We start from the raw sequence: 25,471 nt of genomic DNA on the forward strand, positions 1-25,471 counted from the left end.
GGTGAACACAGACTGTAGTGCTGTTCTGGGTGAATACAGACTGTAGTGCTGTTCTGGGTGAACACAGACTGTAGTGCTGTTCTGGGTGAATACAGACTGTAGTGATGTTCTGGGTGAATACAGACTGTAGTGCTGTTCTGGGTGAATACAGACTGTAGTGCTGTTCTGGGTGAATACAGACTGTAGTGATGTTCTGGGTGAATACAGACTGTAGTGATGTTCTGGGTGAATACAGACTGTAGTGCTGTTCTGGGTGAACACAGACTGTAGTGCTGTTCTGGGTGAACACAGACTGTAGTGCTGTTCTGGGTGAATACAGACTGTAGTGCTGTTCTGGGTGAATACAGACTGTAGTGCTGTTCTGGGTGAATACAGACTGTAGTGCTGTTCTGGGTGAACACAGACTGTAGTGCTGTTCTGGGTGAACACAGACTGTAGTGATGTTCTGGGTGAATACAGACTGTAGTGCTGTTCTGGGTGAACACAGACTGTAGTGATGTTCTGGGTGAATACAGACTGTAGTGCTGTTCTGGGTGAATACAGACTGTAGTGCTGTTCTGGGTGAACACAGACTGTAGTGCTGTTCTGGGTGAACACAGACTGTAGTGCTGTTCTGGGTGAATACAGACTGTAGTGCTGTTCTGGGTGAACACAGACTGTAGTGCTGTTCTGGGTGAATACAGACTGTAGTGCTGTTCTGGGTGAATACAGACTGTAGTGATGTTCTGGGTGAATACAGACTGTAGTGCTGTTCTGGGTGAATACAGACTGTAGTGCTGTTCTGGGTGAACACAGACTGTAGTGCTGTTCTGGGTGAATACAGACTGTAGTTCTGTTCTGGGTGAACAAAGACTGTAGTGCTGTTCTGGGTGAATACAGACTGTAGTGCTGTTCTGGGTGAACAAATACTGTAGTGCTGTTCTGGGTGAACACAGACTGTAGTGCTGTTCTGGGTGAATACAGACTGTAGTGCTGTTCTGGGTGAACACAGACTGTAGTGCTGTTCTGGGTGAATACAGACTGTAGTGCTGTTCTGGGTGAACACAGACTGTAGTGCTGTTCTGGGTGAATACAGACTGTAGTGCTGTTCTGGGTGAATACAGACTGTAGTGCTGTTCTGGGTGAATACAGACTGTAGTGATGTTCTGGGTGAATACAGACTGTAGTGCTGTTCTGGGTGAATACAGACTGTAGTGCTGTTCTGGGTGAATACAGACTGTAGTGCTGTTCTGGGTGAACACAGACTGTAGTGCTGTTCTGGGTGAATACAGACTGTAGTGATGTTCTGGGTGAATACAGACTGTAGTGATGTTCTGGGTGAATACAGACTGTAGTGCTGTTCTGGGTGAATACAGACTGTAGTGCTGTTCTGGGTGAACACAGACTGTAGTGCTGTTCTGGGTGAACACAGACTGTAGTGCTGTTCTGGGTGAATACAGACTGTAGTGCTGTTCTGGGTGAATACAGACTGTAGTGCTGTTCTGGGTGAATACAGACTGTAGTGCTGTTCTGGGTGAACACAGACTGTAGTGCTGTTCTGGGTGAACACAGACTGTAGTGCTGTTCTGGGTGAATACAGACTGTAGTGCTGTTCTGGGTGAACACAGACTGTAGTGCTGTTCTGGGTGAACACAGACTGTAGTGCTGTTCTGGGTGAATACAGACTGTAGTGCTGTTCTGGGTGAACACAGACTGTAGTGCTGTTCTGGGTGAATACAGACTGTAGTGCTGTTCTGGGTGAACACAGACTGTAGTGCTGTTCTGGGTGAATACAGACTGTAGTGCTGTTCTGGGTGAATACAGACTGTAGTGATGTTCTGGGTGAATACAGACTGTAGTGCTGTTCTGGGTGAATACAGACTGTAGTGCTGTTCTGGGTGAACACAGACTGTAGTGCTGTTCTGGGTGAATACAGACTGTAGTTCTGTTCTGGGTGAACAAAGACTGTAGTGCTGTTCTGGGTGAATACAGACTGTAGTGCTGTTCTGGGTGAACAAATACTGTAGTGCTGTTCTGGGTGAACACAGACTGTAGTGCTGTTCTGGGTGAACACAGACTGTAGTGCTGTTCTGGGTGAATACAGACTGTAGTGCTGTTCTGGGTGAATACAGACTGTAGTGCTGTTCTGGGTGAATACAGACTGTAGTGCTGTTCTGGGTGAATACAGACTGTAGTGCTGTTCTGGGTGAATACAGACTGTAGTGCTGTTCTGGGTGAATACAGACTGTAGTGCTGTTCTGGGTGAACACAGACTGTAGTGCTGTTCTGGGTGAACAAAGACTGTGGTGCTGTTCTGGGTGAACACAGACTGTAGTGTGGAGCTGTGCAGATTACACTCCACTCACACTTACACTCCACTCACAGTTATTACTGTGTAATTATCTAAGCAATACTGCTAGCAGACCTGAAACAGACACAGTTATTACTGAATCAATCCAAACAGACACAGTTATTACTGAATCAACCCAAACAGATACAGTTATTACTGAATCAACCCAAACAGACACAGTTATTACTGAATCAACCCAAACAGATACACAGTTATTACTGAATCAACCCAAACAAATACAGCTATTACTGAATCAACCTCTATAAAAACCCTGATAGAGACAGCTATTAAAACTTTTAGGCTACGTAAGCCAGCCACTACTACAGACACAGCCGTTATCACGGGCAGCCTGAAACCAGACTGAAGCCTAACTAAAACCAGCCTGAAACCAGACTGAAGCCTAACTAAAACCAGCCTGAAACCAGCTTGAAAAAAGCCTGGCGGCCTAAACACTGATAAATAAAATGTAGCTCAGTGTTAAAGAGAAAATATATTCCAAGAGTAGAATCATACATTAGTCTCTAATAGGGACACAATCCTCAAAACATTCCTCCAGACACAAACACACACTCCAAACCTCTGAACCATATTAGCATCCACTCTGATCTCTGTGGCCCTAAAGGGGATTCACGATGTCTGCGGAGCAGCTAGTTAGGCCATTGTGTGTGTTTTCAGCGAGGTAGACCATTGTGTGTGTGTGTTCAGCGAGGTAGGCCATTGTGTGTGTGTTCAGCGAGGTAGACCATTGTGTGTGTGTGTGTTCAGAGAGGTAGGCCATTGTGTGTGTGTGTTCAGCGAGGTAGGCCATTGGGTGTGTGTGTGTGTTCAGCGAGGTGGGCCATTGTGTGTGTGTGTGTTCGCTAAGAAATGCCAGTACATCACGCATCCTGACACAAAGACGTCGCAGGAGAGGCTGTCGAAGGCTGTCCTTGAGTCTCCCTGCGTGCATTCCTGAGGGGACCTGTACAATGCCAGCAAGGCTGGGAGAGAGAGAAAAACACACACCCACTGAGCCATCAGCAGCCAACAACAACAACCATCCCTCACGATTCCCATTCTGCCGATTCACATAGCTGAATGAGCGTTATGACTGGTCCCTTGACACACACAGCCCCATACAAACATTATCACACAGACACGGACACACACATATAGGCACGTACGTCAGTGCACAAATACTGTGCATAAGTTCCACACAGATAAATACTACTCTTCTCCTTTTCTGCATCCTATGACTAGCACTGTCCCCTTTCCTCCCTGCCGGCTCGGCCCTCCTAGTCCGTGGCTGAGTGACTCATTGGGAGCTTACAGAACAAGGCTGCGGGGAGCTGAGCGAAAAGGCTCGACCCCATCCCCTTCTCAGGACCATCCCCTTCTCAGGACCATCCCCGGAAAGCTTCTCCCATTCCTCACTTCCCTCATCAATTCATCCCTCTGACTGGCCTGAGTCACTCCCCTCCTCAAAAAAAACACTTGACTCATCTGACGTCAAAACCTATAGACCTGTATATCTTCTTCTTTTTCTTTCCAAAACACTGTCTCTGACCAACTCTCTTGTTATCTCTCTCAGAATGATCTTCTTGACCCTAACCAGTCAGGCTTCAAGACTGGTCACTCAACCGAATTACCTTGGCGTGACCCTGGACATCACCTTGTCAATCTCTGCAAACATCAAAGCAGTGACTAGCTCCTGCAGGTTCATGCTCTACAACATCTGTAGAGTACGTCCCTGCCTCACACAGGAAGCAGCGCAGGTCTTTAATCCAGGCACTTGTCATCTCCCATCGGGACTACTGCAACTCTCTGTTGGCTGGGCTCCCAGCTTGTGCCATAAAACCCAGCAAATTATCCAGAACGCTGCAGCCCACCTGGCTTTCAACTTTACCACCCCAACACTTGCACTGTCCACCCTCCCACCCCAAAATTCCTTATGTTAAGCAAATCAGACAAAACCATTTTACTCTTTTTGATTTATTTACGGATAGCCAGCGGCACTCTCCAATATTCAGACATCATTTACAAACTGAGCATTTGGATTTAGTGAGCCCACCAGATCAGAGGCAGTAGGGATGACCAGGGATGTTCTCTTGATAAGTACGTGAATTGGACCCTTTTCCTGTCCTGCTAATCATTCCAAATGTAACAAGTACTTCTGGGTGACAGGGAAAATGTATGGAGTAAAAAGTAAAAATGTTTTTTGAAGAATGTAGTGGAGTAAATATAAAAGTTGTCAAAAATATTATTTGTAAAGTAAAGTACAGGTACCCCAAAAACGACTTAAGTAGTACTTTAAAGTATTTTGACTCAAGTACTTTACACCACTGGAAAAAAATTATGTTTCTGCCTCTGATTCTCCATGCAGTAAGGCCAGCGGCTACAACCAACACATCCCAACCTCAACACATCACAACCCCAAAACATCACAACCTTCATCTATTCAAAGTCTCCTTCATTTGAATAACTCCCATTCCTCTCATTGTATTGGACAGCCACGAATGTTCCATCTTCCCTGAAGGCTCATGGGTCAGCCTGATCACTAGAAATATACTTACATTTCGGATGTTTGAATAGGTCCTGAGAATGTCGACATACAGTGCAAGTTAAGTTGGGACACACCTACTCATTCAAAGGTTTTTCTTTATTTTTTACTATTTTCTACATTGTAGAATAATAGTGAAGATGTCAAAACTATGAAATAACACATAAGGAATCGTGTAGTAACCAAACATTTTATAAATATATTTTATATTTGAGTTTCTTCAAAGTAGCCACCGCTTGTCTTGATGACAGCTTGCACACTCTTCGCATTCTCTGAATCAGCTTCACCTGGAATGCTTTTCAAACAGTCTTGAAGGAGTTCCCACATATGCTGAGCACTTGTTGGTTTCTTTTCCTTTGTTCTGCAGTCCAACTCATCATAAACCATCTCAATTGGGTTATGGTCGGGTGATTGTGGAGGCCAGGTCATCTGATGAAGCACTCCATCACTCTCCTTCTTTGTCAAATAGCCCTTACACAGCCTGGATGTGTGTTGGGTCATTGTCCTGTTGAAAAACAAATGATAGTCCCACTAAGCCAAAACTAGATGAGATGGCGTATCGCTGAAGAATGCTGTGGTAGCCATGTTGGTTAAGTGTGCCTTGAATTCTAAATAAATCACTGACAGTGTCACCAGCAAAGCACCCCCACACCATCACACCTCCTCCTCTGTTTCACAGTGGGAACCACACATGCAGAGATCATCCGTTCACCTACTCCGCGTCTCACAAAGACATGGCAGTTGGAACCAAAAAATCTCAAATTTGGACTCATCAGACCAAAGGACAGATTTCCACTGGTCTATTGTCCATTGCTGTGTTTCTTGGCCCAAGCAAGTCTCTTATTGTTATTGGTGTCCTTCAGTAGTGGTTTCTTTGCAGCAATTCGACCATGAAGGCCTGATTCACGCAGTCTCCTCTGAACAGTTGATATTGAAATGTGTCTGTTATTTGAACTCTGTTAAGCATTTATTTGGGCTGCAATTTCTGAGGCTGGTAACTCTATTGAACTTATCCTCTGCAGCAGAGGTAACTCTGGGTCTTCCTTTCCTGTGGCGGTCTTCATGAGAGACAGTTTCATCTTAGAGCTTGATGGTTTTTGCGACTGCACTTGCAGAGTTCTGTATTGACTGACCTTTATGCCTTAAAGTAATGATGGACTGTCGTTTCTCTTTGCTTATCTGAGCTGTTCTTGCCATAATATGGACTTGGTTTTTTACCAAATCTTCTGTATACCACCCCTACCTTGTCACAACAGAACTGATTGGATCAAACGCATTAAGAAGGAAAGAAATTCCACAAATTAACTTTTTAAAAGGCACACCTGTTAATTGAAATACATTCCAGGGGACTACCTCATGAAGCTGGTTGAGAGAATGCCAAGAGTGTGCAAAGCTGTCATCAAGGCAAAGGGTGGCTACTTTGAAGAATCTCAAATATAGCATATATTTTGATTTGTTTAACACTTTTTTGGTTACTACATGATTCCATATGTGTTATTTAATAGTTTTGATGTCTTCACTATTATTCTACAATTTGGAACATATTAAAAATAAAGAAAAACCCTTGCATGAGTAGGTGTTTCCTCATTTTTGACCTGGACTGTATGCCTTCCTAAACCATAGCCCTAACCTTAACCTTTGAGTTCTTTCTGTCTTAACCCTGCAACCATACGGAATTAAATCTGTAATCACACCCAATTATTGCGTTAGAAACTTCAAAGGAAAACTGTGAGATCTTGTTGCCTGGTTAGCATAGTGAGCCCCAGTACACTGGTTTCATGGCTGAATATACACTGAGTGTATAAAACATTAGGAACACCTTCCTAATATTGAGTTACACGCCTCTATCGCCTTGGAACAGCCTCAATTCGCCGGGGCATGGACTCTACAACTTCTCGAAACCCTTCCACAGGGATTCTGGCCCATGTTGACTCCAATGCTTCCCACAGTTGGCGGGATGTCCTTTGGGTGGTGGACCATTCTAGATATACGGGAAACTGTTGAGTGTGAAAAACCCAGCAGCGTCGCAGTTCTTGACTGGTGCGCCTTCATTGCCTTCAGAAAGTATTCACACCCCTTGACTTTTTCCCCATTGTGTTGTGTTACAGCCTGGATTTAAAATGGATTAAACTAAGGTGTTCTGTCCCTGGCCTACACACAATAAACCATAATGTCAAAGTGGAAAATGAAAAGCTGAAGTCTATTCAACCACTTCTATTCAACAAGTCTATTCAACCAGTCTAAATACTGTAAGTTGAGTAAAACTGTGCATAACATTGCATGGACTCACTCTGTGTGCGATAATAGTGTTAATCATGATTTTTGAATGACTACCTCACACATAGAAGTCTATACAGAATAAAACAATTTTTCTGTTTGCAATAACACACAAAAGTAAAACTGCAAGAAATGTGGCAAAGAAATGAACTTTATGTCCTGAATACAAAGTTTTATATTCGGGGCAAATCCAACACAACACATCACTGAGTACCACTCTTTATATTTTCAACTATTGTGGTGGCTGCATCATGTTATGTTTTGCTTGTCATCGGCAAGAATAGAGCTAAGCACAGGCAAATCCTAGAGGAAAACCTGGTTCTGTCTGCAAACACTGGGAGACACATTTTCAGCAGGACAATAACTTTAAACACAAGGCCAAGTATACACTGCTTTACAAGACAACATTGGATGTTCCTGAGTGGCCTAGTTACAGTTTTGACTTAAATTGGCTAGAAAATGTATGGCAAGACTTGAAAATTGCTGTCCAGCAATGATCAACAACCCATTTGACAGAGCTTGAAGAATTATTTTAAAGAATAAGGTGCAAATATTGTACAATCCAGGTGTGCAGCGCTCGTAGAGACTTACCCAGGAAGACTCACAGCTGTCATGGTTGCCAAAGGGGATTCTAACATGCATTGACTCAAGGGTGTGAATACTTATGTAAATGAGATATTTCTGTATTTCATTTGCAATTTTAAAAACTTTAAAAAATATATGTTTTCACTTTGTCATTATGTGGTTTTGTGTGTAGATAGGTGAATCTATTTTCAATTCTGGATTTAACACAACAAAATGTGGAATAATACAAGGAGTATGAATACTTTCTGAAGGAAATATAAATATTTTGTCTTGCCCATTCACCCTCTGAATGGCACACATACCCAATCTATGCTTCAGTTGTCTCAAGGCTTAAACATCCATCTTGAACCTTTTGTCACGACATCCGCCAAAGTTGGCTCCCCTGCCTGTTCGGGCGGTGCTCGGCGGTCGTCGTCACCGGCCTACTAGAAGTTGGCTCCCCTGCCTGTTCGGGCGGTGCTCGGCGGTCGTCGTCACCGGCCTACTAGAAGTTGGCTCCCCTGCCTGTTCGGGCGGTGCTCGGCGGTCGTCGTCACCGGCCTACTAGAAGTTGGCTCCCCTGCCTGTTCGGGCGGTGCTCGGCGGTCGTCGTCACCGGCCTACTAGAAGCTGGCTCCCCTGCCTGTTCGGGCGGTGCTCGGCGGTCGTCGTCACCGGCCTACTAGAAGCTGGCTCCCCTGCCTGTTCGGGCGGTGCTCGGCGGTCGTCGTCACCGGCCTACTAGAAGTTGGCTCCCCTGCCTGTTCGGGCGGTGCTCGGCGGTCGTCGTCACCGGCCTACTAGAAGTTGGCTCCCCTGCCTGTTCGGGCGGTGCTCGGCGGTCGTCGTCACCGGCCTACTAGAAGTTGGCTCCCCTGCCTGTTCGGGCGGTGCCCGACGGTCGTCGTCACCGGCCTACAAGAAGTTGGCTCCCCTGCCTGTTCGGGCGGTGCTCGGCGGTCGTCGTCACCGGCCTACTAGAAGTTGGCTCCCCTGCCTGTTCGGGCGGTGCCCGGCGGTCGTCGTCACCGGCCTACTAGAAGGTGGCTCCCCTGCCTGTTCGGGCGGTGCTCGGCGGTCGTCGTCACCGGCCTACTAGCCGCCACCGATCCCTTTTTCGTTGTCTGTTTGTTTTGTCTTATTAGCTGCACCTGTGTCTATTTGTGTGCTTGATGGGCTTCCTTATTTAAAGTACGTTTACCCGCCCTTGTTTCGTGCGGGATTACTGATATGTTATGTACATGTTTTTTGGTGTTCGTGCTCTGGACCTGGTACCCTGTGTGTTGGGTTGGTCCACATTTTACAACACGTGCCCTGTGTTGTTGGGCATTATTCTCAGTGCGATATTAAAAGTGCACGTCTTCCTGTGGAACTATATGCTCTCTGCGCCTGATTCTTCACTCACGCACCAAGTCACCAGTGACACCTTTATGTTCCCCTTCATCTACACTGATTGAAGTGGATTAAACAAGTGACATCAATAAGGGATCAGACCTTTCACTCGGATTCACCTGGTTAGTCTATGTCATGGAAGGAGCTCCTAATGTTTTGTCCATCAGTGTAGACAAGATACACTCTGTGGTTTATCACTGCAGCCTAACACACTCACATGGCTACAGATTGTATTCTTGTTGGCTGTTCATAAGATCCCAGTTTAGTACCACAGCCTGCATTCTCTCTCTCTCTCTCTCTCTCACTCTCTCTCTCTCTCTCACTCACTCTCTCACTCTCTCACACACACACACACACACACACACACACACACACACACACACACACACACACACACACACACACACACACACACACACACACACACACACACACACACACACACACACACACACACACACACACACACACAGCTGGAATGTCATGTTCCGGTCTCTTAAAACACACGTTACAAGATAACATTATCCAGTCATTTGCTCAGCGGTCGTACAGGGAATATTACAGCTCAGTTAAACATGAGGAAACCATGTCAAAACTGAGGCCTGTTCAAGCATGCACGTTAAGCGAGCACTCTGCAATGGCAGTTGGTCCCACACCTCTCTGCAGAGTGCCATACTTAGCACGGCAACTTTGCTTGTGGGTGTGTTCATGCGTGTGTAATGAGGAGGGGAAGAAAGGCACACGCCATCTCATTATCTATGAGCTGCTATCCTGAGGATGGTTACATAGGAAGTGATGCTACTCTATTAGCAAAGTAATATGTTATCCTTATGTTTATCACTTCACATGAATACAATAATGATTTCCGTGAGGCCAAGTGTAGCAAAATGCTACATTAACAGCTTAATGATCACTCACAGACCCACAGAAGCACACACATTACAAACGTGTGAAGACGGGCTGCTAGGAGGTTTTCCAGGGTGATCACGGTATATCCCACACCGGAAGAAAAGGTGATAATCTTTTCAAAACACTGTAATCACTATAATGAAATAAACTCTCTATCACAGACACTATAATCATGCTCTCTCTCTCATACAAATACACACACACACACACGCACACACAGGCTGTGCTCCAGATGTGTGGGTCATAACGGTGTCTGTGGCAGCAGACAGGACCGGGTAGCACCCTGCTATTACCCAGGAGCCTCATCTGGTGTTAAGCACAGAGTGAAGGCTCAAAAAGAGACCTGCCTGTCGAGAACACTGAGACACACTGTAGAGACATACTGTTGACCCACAGGAGTTAAGCAGGTGAGAAATGCTGTAAAACAGGGAGCGAGAGAGAGACACAGTGTCAAATTTACCCTGAACCAAGGCTCTCTCATACTGTGTCTAATTTACCCTGGACCAAGGCTCTCTCATACTGTGTCTAATTTACCCTGAACCAAGGCTCTCTCATACTGTGTCTAATTTACCCTGAACCAAGGCTCTCTCATACTGTATCTAATTTACCCTGAACCAAGGCTCTCTCATACTGTGTCTAATTTACCCTGAACCAAGGCTCTCTCATACTGTGTATAATTTACCCTGAACCAAGGCTCTCTCATACTGTGTCAAATTTACCCTGAACAAAGGCTCTCTCATACTGTGTCTAATTTACCCTGAACCAAGGCTCTCTCATACTGTGTCTAATTTACCCTGAACCAAGGCTCTCTCATACTGTGTCTAATTTACCCTGAACCAAGGCTCTCTCATACTGTGTATAATTTACCCTGAACCAAGGCTCTCTCATACTGTGTATAATTTACCCTGAACCAAGGCTCTCTCATACTGTGTATAATTGACCCTGAACCAAGGCTCTCTCATACTGTGTATAATTTACCCTGAACCAAGGCTCTCTCATACTGTGTCTAATTTACCCTGAACCAAGGCTCTCTCATACTGTGTATAATTTACACTGAACCAAGGCTCTCTCATACTGTGTATAATTTACCCTGAACCAAGGCTCTCTCATACTGTGTATAATTTACCCTGAACCAAGGCTCTCTCATACTGTGTATAATTTACCCTGGACCAAGGCTCTCTCATACTGTGTCTAATTTACCCTGAACCAAGGCTCTCTCATACTGTGTATAATTTACCCTGGACCAAGGCTCTCTCATACTGTGTATAATTTACCCTGAACCAAGGCTCTCTCATACTGTGTATAATTTACCCTGAACCAAGGCTCTCTCATACTGTGTATAATTTACCCTGGACCAAGGCTCTCTCATACTGTCTAATTTACCCTGGACCAAGGCTCTCTCATACTGTGTATAATACCCTGGACCAAGGCTCTCTCATACTGTGTATAATTTACCCTGGACTAAGGCTCTTTCATACTGTGTATAATTTACCCTGAACCAAGGCTCTCTCATACTGTGTCTAATTTACCCTGAACCAAGGCTCTCTCATACTGTGTATAATTTACCCTGAACCAAGGCTCTCTCATACTGTGTCTAATTTACCCTGAACCAAGGCTCTCTCATACTGTGTATAATTTAACCTGAACCAAGGCTCTCTCATACTGTGTCTAATTTACCCTGAACCAAGGCTCTCTCATACTGTGTATAATTTACCCTGAACCAAGGCTCTCTCATACTGTGTCTAATTTACCCTGGACCAAGGCTCTCTCATACTGTGTATAAAACCCTGGACCAAGGCTCTCTCATACTGTTATTAATTTACCCTGGACTAAGGCTCTTTCATACTGTGTAATTTACCCTGGGCCAAGGCTCTCTCATACTGTGTATAATTTACCCTGAACCAAGGCTCTCTCATACTGTGTATAATTTACCCTGGACCAAGGCTCTCTCATACTGTGTATAATTTACCCTGAACCAAGGCTCTCTCATACTGTGTCTAATTTACCCTGAACCAAGGCTCTCTCATACTGTGTCTAATTTACCCTGGACCAAGGCTCTCTCATACTGTGTATAATTTACCTGAACCAAGGCTCTCTCATACTGTGTATAATTTACCCTGAACCAAGGCTCTTTCATACTGTGTAATTTACCCTGGGCCAAGGCTCTCTCATACTGTGTATAATTTACCCTGGACCAAGGCTCTCTCATACTGTGTATAATTTACCCTGAACCAAGGCTCTCTCATACTGTGTATAATTTACCCTGAACCAAGGCTCTCTCATACTGTGTCTAATTTACCCTGGACCAAGGCTCTCTCATACTGTGTATAAAACCCTGGACCAAGGCTCTCTCATACTGTGTATAATTTACCCTGGACTAAGGCTCTTTCATACTGTGTAATTTACCCTGGGCCAAGGCTCTCTCATACTGTGTATAATTTACCCTGAACCAAGGCTCTCTCATACTGTGTATAATTTACCCTGGACCAAGGCTCTCTCATACTGTGTATAATTTACCCTGAACCAAGGCTCTCTCATACTGTGTCTAATTTACCCTGAACCAAGGCTCTCTCATACTGTGTCTAATTTACCCTGGACCAAGGCTCTCTCATACTGTGTAATTTACCCTGGACCAAGGCTCTCTCATACTGTGTATAATTTACCCTGAACCAAGGCTCTCTCATACTGTGTCTAATTTACCCTGAACCAAGGCTCTCTCATACTGTATATAATTTACCCTGGACCAAGGCTCTCTCATACTGTGTATAATTTACCCTGGACCAAGCCTCTCTCATACTGTGTATAATTTACCCTGGACCAAGGCTCTCTCATACTGTGTCTAATTTACCCTGGACCAAGGCTCTCTCATACTGTGTATAATTGACCCTGAACCAAGGCTCTCTCATACTGTGTATAATTTACCCTGGACCAAGGCTCTTTCATACTGTGTAATTTACCCTGGACCAAGGCTCTCTCATACTGTGTAATTTACCCTGGACCAAGGCTCTCTCATACTGTGTATAATTTACCCTGGACCAAGGCTCTCTCATACTGTGTCTAATTTACCCTGAACCAAGGCTCTCTCATACTGTGTAATTTACCCTGGACCAAGGCTCTCTCATACTGTGTCTAATTTACCCTGGACCAAGGCTCTCTCATACTGTGTATAATTTACCCTGGACCAAGGCTCTCTCATACTGTGTATAATTTACCCTGGACCAAGGCTCTCTCATACTGTGTATAATTTACCCTGGACCAAGGCTCTCTCATACTGTGTATAATTTACCCTGGACCAAGGCTCTCTCATACTGTGTATAATTTACCCTGGACCAAGGCTCTCTCATACTGTGTATAATTTACCCTGAACCAAGGCTCTCTCATACTGTGTATAATTTACCCTGAACCAAGGCTCTTTCATACTGTGTAATTTACCCTGGACCAAGGCTCTCTCATACTGTGTATAATTTACCCTGAACCAAGGCTCTCTCATACTGTGTATAATTTACCCTGAACCAAGGCTCTTTCATACTGTGTAATTTACCCTGGACCAAGGCTCTCTCATACTGTGTATAATTTACCCTGGACCAAGGCTCTCTCATACTGTGTATAATTTACCCTGAACCAAGGCTCTTTCATACTGTGTATAATTTACCTTGAACCAAGGCTCTCTCATACTGTGTATAATTTACCCTGAACCAAGGCTCTCTCATACTGTGTATAATTTACCCTGAACCAAGGCTCTTTCATACTGTGTAATTTACCCTGGACCAAGGCTCTCTCACACTGTGTATAATTTACCCTGGACCAAGGCTCTCTCATACTGTGTATAATTTACCCTGAACCAAGGCTCTTTCATACTGTGTAATTTACCCTGGACCAAGGCTCTCTCATACTGTGTAATTTACCCTGGACCAAGGCTCTCTCATACTGTGTATAATTTACCCTGGACCAAGGCTCTCTCATACTGTGTATAATTTACCCTGAACCAAGGCTCTCTCATACTGTGTCTAATTTACCCTGAACCAAGGCTCTCTCATACTGTGTATAATTTACCCTGGACCAAGGCTCTCTCATACTGTGTATAATTTACCCTGAACCAAGGCTCTCTCATACTGTGTCTAATTTACCCTGAACCAAGGCTCTCTCATACTGTGTCTAATTTACCCTGGACCAAGGCTCTCTCATACTGTGTATAATTTACCTGAACCAAGGCTCTCTCATACTGTGTATAATTTACCCTGAACCAAGGCTCTCTCATACTGTGTATAATTTACCCTGGACCAAGGCTCTCTCATACTGTGTATAATTTACCCTGAACCAAGGCTCTCTCATACTGTGTATAATTTACCCTGAACCAAGGCTCTCTCATACTGTGTCTAATTTACCCTGGACCAAGGCTCTCTCATACTGTGTATAAAACCCTGGACCAAGGCTCTCTCATACTGTGTATAATTTACCCTGGACTAAGGCTCTTTCATACTGTGTAATTTACCCTGGGCCAAGGCTCTCTCATACTGTGTATAATTTACCCTGAACCAAGGCTCTCTCATACTGTGTATAATTTACCCTGGACCAAGGCTTTCTCATACTGTGTATAATTTACCCTGAACCAAGGCTCTCTCATACTGTGTCTAATTTACCCTGAACCAAGGCTCTCTCATACTGTGTCTAATTTACCCTGGACCAAGGCTCTCTCATACTGTGTAATTTACCCTGGACCAAGGCTCTCTCATACTGTGTATAATTTACCCTGGACCAAGGCTCTCTCATACTGTGTATAATTTACCCTGAACCAAGGCTCTCTCATACTGTGTCTAATTTACCCTGAACCAAGGCTCTCTCATACTGTGTATAATTTACCCTGGACCAAGGCTCTCTCATACTGTGTATAATTTACCCTGGACCAAGCCTCTCTCATACTGTGTATAATTTACCCTGGACCAAGGCTCTCTCATACTGTGTCTAATTTACCCTGGAACAAGGCTCTCTCATACTGTGTATAATTTACCCTGGACCAAGGCTCTCTCATACTGTGTATAATTTACCCTGGTCCAAGGCTCTCTCATACTGTGTATAATTTACCCTGGACCAAGGCTCTCTCATACTGTGTATAATTTACCCTGAACCAAGGCTCTCTCATACTGTGTATAATTTACCCTGAACCAAGGCTCTTTCATACTTTGTAATTTACCCTGGACCAAGGCTCTCTCATACTGTGTAATTTACCCTGGACCAAGGCTCTCTCATACTGTGTATAATTTACCCTGGACCAAGGCTCTCTCATACTGTGTATAATTTACCCTGGACCAAGGCTCTCTCATACTGTGTAATTTACCCTGGACCAAGGCTCTCTCATACTGTGTCTAATTTACCCTGGACCAAGGCTCTCTCATACTGTGTATAATTTACCCTGGACCAAGGCTCTCTCATACTGTGTATAATTTACCCTGGACCAAGGCTCTCTCATACTGTGTATAATTTACCCTGGACCAAGCCTCTCTCATACTGTGTATAATTTACCCTGGACCAAGGCTCTTTCATACTGTGTAATTTACCCTGGACCAAGGCTCTCTCATACTGTGTAATTTACCCTGGACCAAGGCTCTCTCATACTGTGTATAATTAACCCTGGACCAAGGCTCTCTCATACTGTGTATAATTTACCCTGAACCAAGGCTCTCTCATACTGTGTATAATTTACCCTGAACCAAGGCTCTTTCATACTGTGTAATTTACCCTGGACCAAGGCTCTCTCATACTGTGTATAATTTACCTGAACCAAGGCTCTCTCATACTGTGTGTAATTTACCCTGGACCAAGGCTCTCTCATACTGTGTATAATTTACCCTGGACCAAGGCTCTCTCATACTGTGTGTAATTTACCCTGGACCAAGGCTCTCTCATACTGTGTATAATTTACCCTGGACCAAGGCTCTCTCATACTGTGTGTAATTTACCCTGGACCAAGGCTCTCTCATACTGTGTATAATTTACCCTGGACCAAGGCTCTCTCATACTGTGTGTAATTTACCCTGGACCAAGGCTCTCTCATACTGTGTATAATTTACCCTGGACCAAGGCTCTCTCATACTGTGTATAATTTACCCTGGACCAAGGCTCTCTCATACTGTGTGTAATTTACCCTGGACCAAGGCTCTCTCATACTGTGTATAATTTACCCTGGACCAAGGCTCTCTCATACTGTGTGTAATTTACCCTGGACCAAGGCTCTCTCATACTGTGTATAATTAACCCTGGACCAAGGCTCTCTCATACTGTGTATAATTTACCCTGAACCAAGGCTCTCTCATACTGTGTATAATTTACCCTGAACCAAGGCTCTTTCATACTGTGTAATTTACCCTGGACCAAGGCTCTCTCATACTGTGTATAATTTACCTGAACCAAGGCTCTCTCATACTGTGTGTAATTTACCCTGGACCAAGGCTCTCTCATACTGTGTATAATTTACCCTGGACCAAGGCTCTCTCATACTGTGTGTAATTTACCCTGGACCAAGGCTCTCTCATACTGTGTATAATTTACCCTGGACCAAGGCTCTCTCATACTGTGTGTAATTTACCCTGGACCAAGGCTCTCTCATACTGTGTATAATTTACCCTGGACCAAGGCTCTCTCATACTGTGTATAATTTACCCTGGACCAAGGCTCTCTCATACTGTGTATAATTTACCCTGGACCAAGGCTCTCTCATACTGTGTATAATTTACCCTGGACCAAGGCTCTCTCATACTGTGTGTAATTTACCCTGGACCAAGGCTCTCTCATACTGTGTATAATTTACCCTGGACCAAGGCTCTCTCATACTGTGTGTAATTTACCCTGGACCAAGGCTCTCTCATACTGTGTGTAATTTATCCTGGAACAAGGCTCTCTCTGTGGTGAGTGTGTGTGGTGTATGTGTGTCTTAAGTGTGTACTCTGTATTTATGCAATGCATGTGAGTGTCCATCACCTCTATCCGGGTAGTTCAGGTCTATGGTACTAGTTACCAGTGTAACATCCTTCATATCTATGGATTCTATTCTTTGATGGACATGACATCCTACAGAGGCCAGCTGGTGTTAGTGTGCAATGACAGGATACAGTATCCTGTTACGCCTACCTATCATCAACAGCTTTTTACAGTACACCCACTACGCTACCTACGTCTTTATGAAAACCAATGCATTGGGAAACACTGTCCTAGATCTTCAGATGTGTGAGGGGGAGTCGACAAGGGCCTAGAGATAGAGATATGTCCTGTCTGCCTTCCTTCCTTCACTCAGACAGACTGTGGAGCAAAGCCATCTTGCTTTGGGGCGAATATGAAGCCGTCAGTGTGGAAAGGAGCCATGTTGCTTTGGGGCAGTCGGTTAGCTGATGGAGACAGATAGGAGTTGGTGTACTATCTGATCAGATAGAGATGAACTAAAGTAACGTATGTAAGACAAGGCCTGCTGTATCAAGCAACATGTGAGAGACTCGATACACACAGGAGATTAAAGGTAGCTCTTTCTGCACGTTCCAGAACGGAACGTGGTATGTTATCACCCTGGTCTTATGTGAAGGTAGACACACACACACACACGCACACACACACACACGCACACACACACACAGGCAAACACACAGGCACACACACACTCCAAAAGTGTTTCAGCTGTACTGAAAGTCACTGGAAACTCTTTTTAGTCAATGCTTAGTCACGACCCTCTGCTAAAACTCTTGCATCACATGACCCACTATGTTGATACTGCAAGGTACGGAACAAGCAGGGAGAGAGCGAAAGAGAAGGGCAGAGAGAGAGAGAGAAGAGAGAAACGAGAGGGAGAGAGAGCGCTCAGGGGAGAACCCCTCACTTAGACACTAAGGCAGTGAGTAGACACTGAGCTACAGTGACTGGCACCATTAGCCTCTCTCTGACCCCTGACTGTTCCACTGAAAACAGAGTCAGAACCAACACAGCACCCAGCTCCCCCAGTCTCACTACCCCATTGGTCTGACACTGTTGTTACTCACAGACACAGTGAGGGGTGGGAGAAGAAAGAAAGAGAAAGAGGGATGAAACAAAAGAGGATGAGAGGATGTGGAGTCAAAGGAAAAGAAGAAAGGTGAGGAAAGGGACAACAAGAGACGAAAAAAGGAAGTGGAGAAGAGAGTGATGTCAGACCAATATGAGGGATGGGAAGATGGATGAGAGAAAATGAAGATGGATGAGAGAAAATGAAGATGGATGAGAGAAAATGAAGATGGATGAGAGAGAATGAAGAGGGAGGAAAGAAAAGGTGCAAATATAGAAAGAGAGAGTGAGGGAGAGACAAGACAGGTTGAAAAAAAGGATCCTCTGTCTGTCCGGTAAAATAATGATAATGCTGAGTTTTCAACAGTAGCGATTCATTGATGAATGTGCAACATTAATATTAAAGGTTGCTCTCTCCACTTAGAGAGAGAGAGAGATTTCACACCATATGAATCAATGCCCTGCGTGTCGTGGAACAAAAGGCTAAATTTAGCTGGCCAATACACTGACTGTCCATAACCAGGAAATTAATACGATATTTATTAATAGGCAGGTCGTTAGGTAGACCCTGCGCGGCAGATTTGAATAAATTATTAATTGATTCAAAATTAGATCATAAATGAATACATTAATGCCGCTAATTTATCAGCACAGTGTTAGGGTGAAGAGAGAGCAGGATGAACATGAAAGAGGACAGGGGGTAAGAGAAAGGGAAAGATTAACTCAGTCTCAGTGGGTGGGGGTGGTCGTTATTACTCCTTCCTGAGATCTTAACTGGGTCTCTCTCTCAATTCACTTCAATGGGCTTTATTGGCGTCGGAAACATATGTTTACATTGCCAAAGCAAGTGAAATAGACAGGAAATAAACAAGGGAAATAAACAATCAAAAATGAACAGTAAACATTACACCCACAAAAGTTTAAAAAGAATATAGGCATTTCAAATGTTATAATATTGACTATGTTGTAACAATGTGCAAGTAGATAAAGTATGAAAGGGTCGCTCTCTCTGTCTCTCTCCCTCTCTCTCTCTGTCTCTCTCTCTCTGTCTCTCTCTCTCTCTCTGTCTGTGTCTCTATCTGTACCTCTCTCTCTCTCTCTCTCTCTCGCTCTCTATCTCTACATTATTGATGCACCTCTAGGTGCCAAATCGATGATGATATAATGTCCAGGACTTCCATCTCACGGATAAAAGTCTTAAATAATTGCAGTCTCATCATCTTACATTACAGTGAATAGCAGAAATAGACCCTGTTGAATAAACTGCTATTAGAACACAGATGTTGATAACAAGGTGCTGGTGAATATCACATTCACAACATCACCTAACACCCCAACATGAAATCGGGGTGTTATACCAGTCTGTCATTCCCACACATGAATGCACACATGAACACACAACCATGTACTGTGCGATCACAGGTTTGGATTGCTAGTCTGTGGTGAAGTATGTCATATGCCACGTTGGTAAGCAGGAAGTAGGTAAACCAATCACAGACCTCTAGAGTGGTAGCCTGCAGCGGGGCCATTGACTGGCATCTTCTTCACGGAGGAAGAGCGGTAGACGATGTGTTGTCGCCCTCCTCCTCCCTCCTCCTCCCCCATCACTCCATTCCCCCTCTCCACCGGCTCGATGAAGAACTCCTCCTCTTCCATCCTGATCATACCAGCCTGGGGGAGAAATAGAGAGAGGCAGGGAGAGATAGAGGAGGGAGGAAGGGAGAGAGGACTCTCAGTTAGTCCGTCTTAGTACAATGCATAATAATCATGACATAATAAGCCTGGTTAGGGGCTCATCCACTCATCCACAAGTCATCCCTGTTTTTAATCTTTCCTCTGCTAAAATCCTGGGGATAAGGCACACTTCCAAGGACAGAAGAGAGAGAGAGAGCGACACTTGGTATCAGAGCCACCGTGGGAGGAAATAAGCTAGTCCAGGTCGGATTCTGCTCTTACATTCCCTGTCAGGTAATTCCCCCTACCCCGCTCCCCACTCTGACACACACACAGAAAAACAGGGGCTCAGAAAATTGCCCATCACTCTCTCTAACTCCATCTGTCTGTTTAGACCACTGGTAATTACCACGGCAACCGACTGCGAAGCCATCGGGGAGAACCGAAGAGGAGGATTCTGGGGCTTTACAGGGAAAATAAATAAGAGAAAGACATAAAAAGAGAGAGACACAAACAGTCATCCACCTGATCCGCTCGCTGTGGCCTTCCCTCCTCTCTCTGACAGGATGAAGAAGGGATGGTGTATGATCCTAACGCAGGAGTGTGAAGTGTGGGAGGGAGAAATTAGAGACATTGTTGCTTGGCAAAAAAGCTGGGGTAAGTTTTCAGTGAGTGTGCTGTTATTCCAATGCTTACACCGAGAGCTGCACTGAAGCAGAACTAACTCAAAAACACCACACTACTCCACAGGGGTACCTTGTGCAGAAATGTCTCACCTCTACTTGAACTCCTATTGACTCTTCTCTACAGTACAGTACACCTCTGGACTACATCTCACTCAATACTCAGGGAGTTACTATAGGTCAGGGGTGTTCAACTCTGACCCTACGAGGTTTGGAGTACTGCTGCTTTTCTGTTCTACCTGATAATTAATTGCACCCACCTAGTGTCCCAGGTCTAAATCCCTTTCTGATTACAAGGGAACAATGAAATAAAAAGCAGTGAACTGGCTCCAAGGTCCACGTTTTCATTTGAGGGCTAAAGTTCAAATACCTATTTAGGCCAGAGCACTGTCTGATATGTGGATATGTGGCTTTGTCCAAAAGAAGAGGGGAAAATAATGGCATTTCAAGTTCACCCATTCAACTATACCCATGATTTGGACAGGAAGGGATGACATTAAAAGAGGGGCCTACCATTACAACCTCATCATATTTGGGAATAATAATAGTGAGACGTACAATGTCATTTTGTTTCGATATTTGATTCATTTAATTAACATAAGATATCTACACTTTAGCTTTTAAGAGTCATTTACATCATTACCTGACATTACAGCTCCTGCAGGGGAGAATGACAGTAATACAGGATAACTACAGTGCAGAGTAATGTCAGTGAATCAGCAGTATTATTAGGATCCCGTCAGTGCAGAGTAATGTCAGTGAATCAGCAGTATTATTAGGATCCCCGTCAGTGCAGAGTAATGTCAGTGAATCAGCAGTATTATTAGGATCCCGTCAGTGCAGAGTAATGTCAGTGAATCAGCAGTATTATTAGGATCCCCGTCAGTGCAGAGTAATGTCAGTGAATCAGCAGTATTATTAGGATCCCCGTCAGTGCAGAGTAATGTCAGTGAATCAGCAGTATTATTAGGATCCCCGTCAGTGCAGAGTAATGTCAGTGAATCAGCAGTATTATTAGGATCCCGTCAGTGCTGAGTAATGTCAGTGAATCAGCAGTATTATTAGGATCCCGTCAGTGCTGAGTAATGTCAGTGAATCAGCAGTATTATTAGGATCCCGTCAGTGCAGAGTAATGTCAGTGAATCAGCAGTATTATTAGGATCCCCGTCAGTGCAGAGTAATGTCAGTGAATCAGCAGTATTATTAGGATCCCGTCAGTGCAGAGTAATGTCAGTGAATCAGCAGTATTATTAGGATCCCGTCAGTGCAGAGTAATGTCAGTGAATCAGCAGTATTATTAGGATCCCCGTCAGTGCAGAGTAATGTCAGTGAATCAGCAGTATTATTAGGATCCCCATCAGTGCAGAGTAATGTCAGTGAATCAGCAGTATTATTAGGATCCCGTCAGTGGTGCCAGTCACTATAGCTTAGTGTCTTCTCACTGACTTGGTGTCTTAGCGATGGGTTCTCCCCTGAGCGCTCTCTCTCTCTCTCTCTCTCGCTCTCTCTCTTGCTCTCTCTCTCTCTCTCTCCACTCATCCCTCTGTTCTCTCTGAGCCGTGGTGCGGCATTCCGATCGGAGCTGATGGATCTGTGCTGGTGCATGGCTTCCCGCTCCGGAATACCAAGCAGATGGTAGAGGAGAGCCATGTCAAAGAACAATACGACATGTGGGACTAGGAGACATGGTCAGATCGATCAGCGACAGGGAGGAGGAGGGAGAGGGAGGAGGGTGGGAGAGAGAGAACTGGACATCTACAGTCTAAAAGAAGAGTGAATAAAACATAAGAGTTTCTATAGATTCCAGAGAGAGAGAGCATCATGTTCTCTCAGAAACAGGAACAAGGAAACAGGAACAAGGAAGCAGCTAGGGACCAGTGGAGAATTAAGGGAGTTTATTGGACAACTGTCTGGAACTTTCTTCTATTCAATATCAGAGAATAAAGAATGATTAAGAATGATGGAAAATATGATTAAATATAACCATTTAAGGTTAGAGAACACTACTGGTAAAATCCCTTCACTGATAGAGGTTCTCTATTTCACACCAGCTATTTATTTCAGACACTTTATCAATGGAACGGAAATGGACACTACATACAAAGCAGAGAAACACTCATTACTCATTATTCATTCTGATTCATCTAGACTAGGGAGGGGCAACAAACAGAACTCATCATGAGGGGCAGCAGTGTCTCAACAATTTTTTTATTCTAACTCTCAACAGTAATTTGAGTCCCCGACTGAGTTATTTTTTTATTGGTCCTCGGGCCTACAAAACTGGGGGCTGCCAGTCGCCCATCCCTGATCTAGAGTCTAGACCATACACTTCTATTTCTATCTGTCTCTTGTCTTAATGCTACACACACACGCACGCACGCACGCACGCACGCACGCACGCACGCACGCACGCACGCACGCACACACACACACACACACACACACACACACACACACACACACACACACACACACACACACACACACACACACACACACACACACTAAATGTAGCACTCGAAGACAGTAGGCTATTATTACCTTTCTGGTCATTGAGACCCTGACACAAACTACAACCCTCCTGAGGCCTTGAAGTCATCATCTCAGAGCTCCACGGCCCACACAACCAAGAGGAGACTTGCACACTTTTCCCTATGTGGTGCACTACTTTTAACCAGGGCTCTGGTCAAAGGTAGAGCACTACGTAGGGAAAGGGTGCCATTTGGGATGCATCCTCTATATTTAAGGACATACTGGGACTATACACTGAGTGTACAAACATTAAGAACACCTTCCTAATATTGAATTGCACCCCCTTTTGCCCTCAGAACAGCCTCAATTCATCAGGGCATGGACTCTACAAGCTGTCGAAAGTGTTCCACAGGGATGCTGGCCCATGTTGACTCCAATGCTTCCCACAGTCGTGTCAAGTTGGCTGGTACTGGATTGCTTCTCTGAATATCTCGTTCCACTTTTCCCACAGATGCTCAATTGGATTGAGACCATCTGACTGGGCAGGCCACTGCATTAAGCTGAACTCATATTCATAGAACCATTCCTGGACAATCCTAGCCTTTTTGGATGGGCCATTATCCTGCTGAAATCATCAGTTCACCGATGGATACACTGCTGCCATGAAGGGATGCACCTGATTGGCAATGCTGTTCAGATATCCTGTGGCATTCAAACGTTGCTCCACTTTTATCAAGGGGCCCAATGTCTGCCATGAAACACACCTCACACCATCACACCACCAGCTGCAATGTTGACACGTAACATGATGAATGCATGTACTCGTGGTTTCCTCCATACCCTAGTCATCCCAATAGCATCACACAGCAGGAACTGGGATTCATTAGACCTTGCAATGTTTTTCCAATTCTCCAGTCCAGTGATTTAGCCCATAGCCCGTTCCTTAGCCCATTGCAACCACAGTTTCTTGTTTTTTTCTGAAATAATTGGAACTCTGTAAGGTCGTCGGCTGCAATACCCCATTCGTGTAAAGGTACGATGAGTTGTGTCACGCTGGTATGAGGGATCAGGAGACGGATGCAGGAATGCATAATAGGGTTTTTTATTTAACCAAGGCATTGGAATGAAGAACAAACAAACACGTAACAAAAACACAGGGTTGAAACCAAAACAAAAGAGTGAGGAGCACCTCAAATAAATAACACACTCGCAGAATGATTAACACATGGGACGAGACCCATAAACATCTGTGCAATCCACAATGGTACGAGAGCCAAAACACACAGCACGGGTACTCACACACACCAACGGACATTGTACCAATAACTGACAGCCCCATGGTGAACAAAGGGCACATATATACAAATACAATCAGTGAGAATAGGGGCCAGGTGTGCGCAATGAAAGTTCCAGAGGGATTCATGACAGTACCCCCCCGATGCGCTGCACAAGCAGTGCAATGACACCGGTCTCGAGGACGATCACAGGAACGTAGTTGCAATGGCGTCGAACAGACCAGCAGCAGTGGCGTCGAACGGAGCAGTAGCAGTGGCGTCGAACAGACCAGTAGCAGTGGCGTCGAACAGACCAGCAGCAGTGGCGTCGAACAGACCAGCAGCAGTGGCGTCGAACAGACCAGCAGCAGTGGCGTCGGACAGACCAGCAGCAGTGGCGTCGAACAGACCAGCAGCAGTGGCGTCGGACAGACCAGCAGCAGTGGCGTCGGACGGAGCAGTAGCAGTGGCGTCGGACGGAGCAGTAGCAGTGGCGTCGGACAGACCAGCAGCAGTGGCGTCGAACAGACCAGTAGCAGTGGCGTCGGACAGACCAGCAGCAGTGGCGTCGAACAGACCAGTAGCAGTGGCGTCGGACAGATCAGCAACAGTGGCGTCGGACGGAGCAGCAGCAGTGGCGTCGGACAGACCAGTAGCAGTGGCGTCGAACAGACCAGTAGCAGTGGCGTCGAACAGACCAGTAGCAGTGGCGTCGGACGGAGCAGTAGCAGTGGCGTCGGACAGACCAGTAGCAGTGGCGTCGGACAGACCAGCAGCAGTGGCGTCGAACAGACCAGTAGCAGTGGCGTCGAACAGACCAGTAGCAGTGGCGTCGAACAGACCAGTAGCAGTGGCGTCGGACGGAGCAGTAGCAGTGGCGTCGGACAGACCAGTAGCAGTGGCGTCGAACAGACCAGTAGCAGTGGCGTCGGACGGAGCAGTAGCAGTGGCGTCGGACAGACCAGTAGCAGTGGCGTCGAACAGACCAGTAGCAGTGGCGTCGGACGGAGCAGTAGCAGTGGCGTTGGACAGACCAGCAGCAGTGGCGTCGGACAGACCAGTAGCAGTGGCGTCGAACAGACCAGTAGCAGTGGCGTCGGACGGAGCAGTAGCAGTGGCGTCGGACAGACCAGTAGCAGTGGCGTTGAACAGACCAGCAGCAGTGGCGTCGGACAGACCAGCAGCAGTGGCGTCGGACAGACCAGCAGCAGTGGCGTCGGACAGACCAGTAGCAGTGGCGTCGGACAGACCAGTAGCAGTGGCGTCGGACAGACCAGTAGCAGTGGCGTCGGACGGAGCAGTAGCAGTGGCGTCGGACAGACCAGTAGCAGTGGCA

The 25,471-nt window shown here is 45.4% G+C and overlaps 1 protein-coding gene across 1 annotated transcript in view; it reads right to left on the reverse strand.

Moving 5' to 3' along the window:
• LOC115129144 (A disintegrin and metalloproteinase with thrombospondin motifs 2-like) overlaps positions 1 to 25,471 on the reverse strand; it is a 248,543-nt gene that overhangs the window by 86,325 nt on the left and 136,747 nt on the right. The window contains exon 3 of the mRNA XM_065018518.1: positions 19,532 to 19,703. Coding sequence (XP_064874590.1) covers positions 19,532 to 19,703 — 172 coding nt within the window. The remainder of the gene's footprint in view (positions 1 to 19,531; positions 19,704 to 25,471) is intronic.

The sequence above is a fragment of the Oncorhynchus nerka genome, linkage group LG5, assembly GCF_034236695.1.
Source record: "Oncorhynchus nerka isolate Pitt River linkage group LG5, Oner_Uvic_2.0, whole genome shotgun sequence".
Classification (NCBI taxonomy): Eukaryota; Metazoa; Chordata; class Actinopteri; order Salmoniformes; family Salmonidae; genus Oncorhynchus; species Oncorhynchus nerka.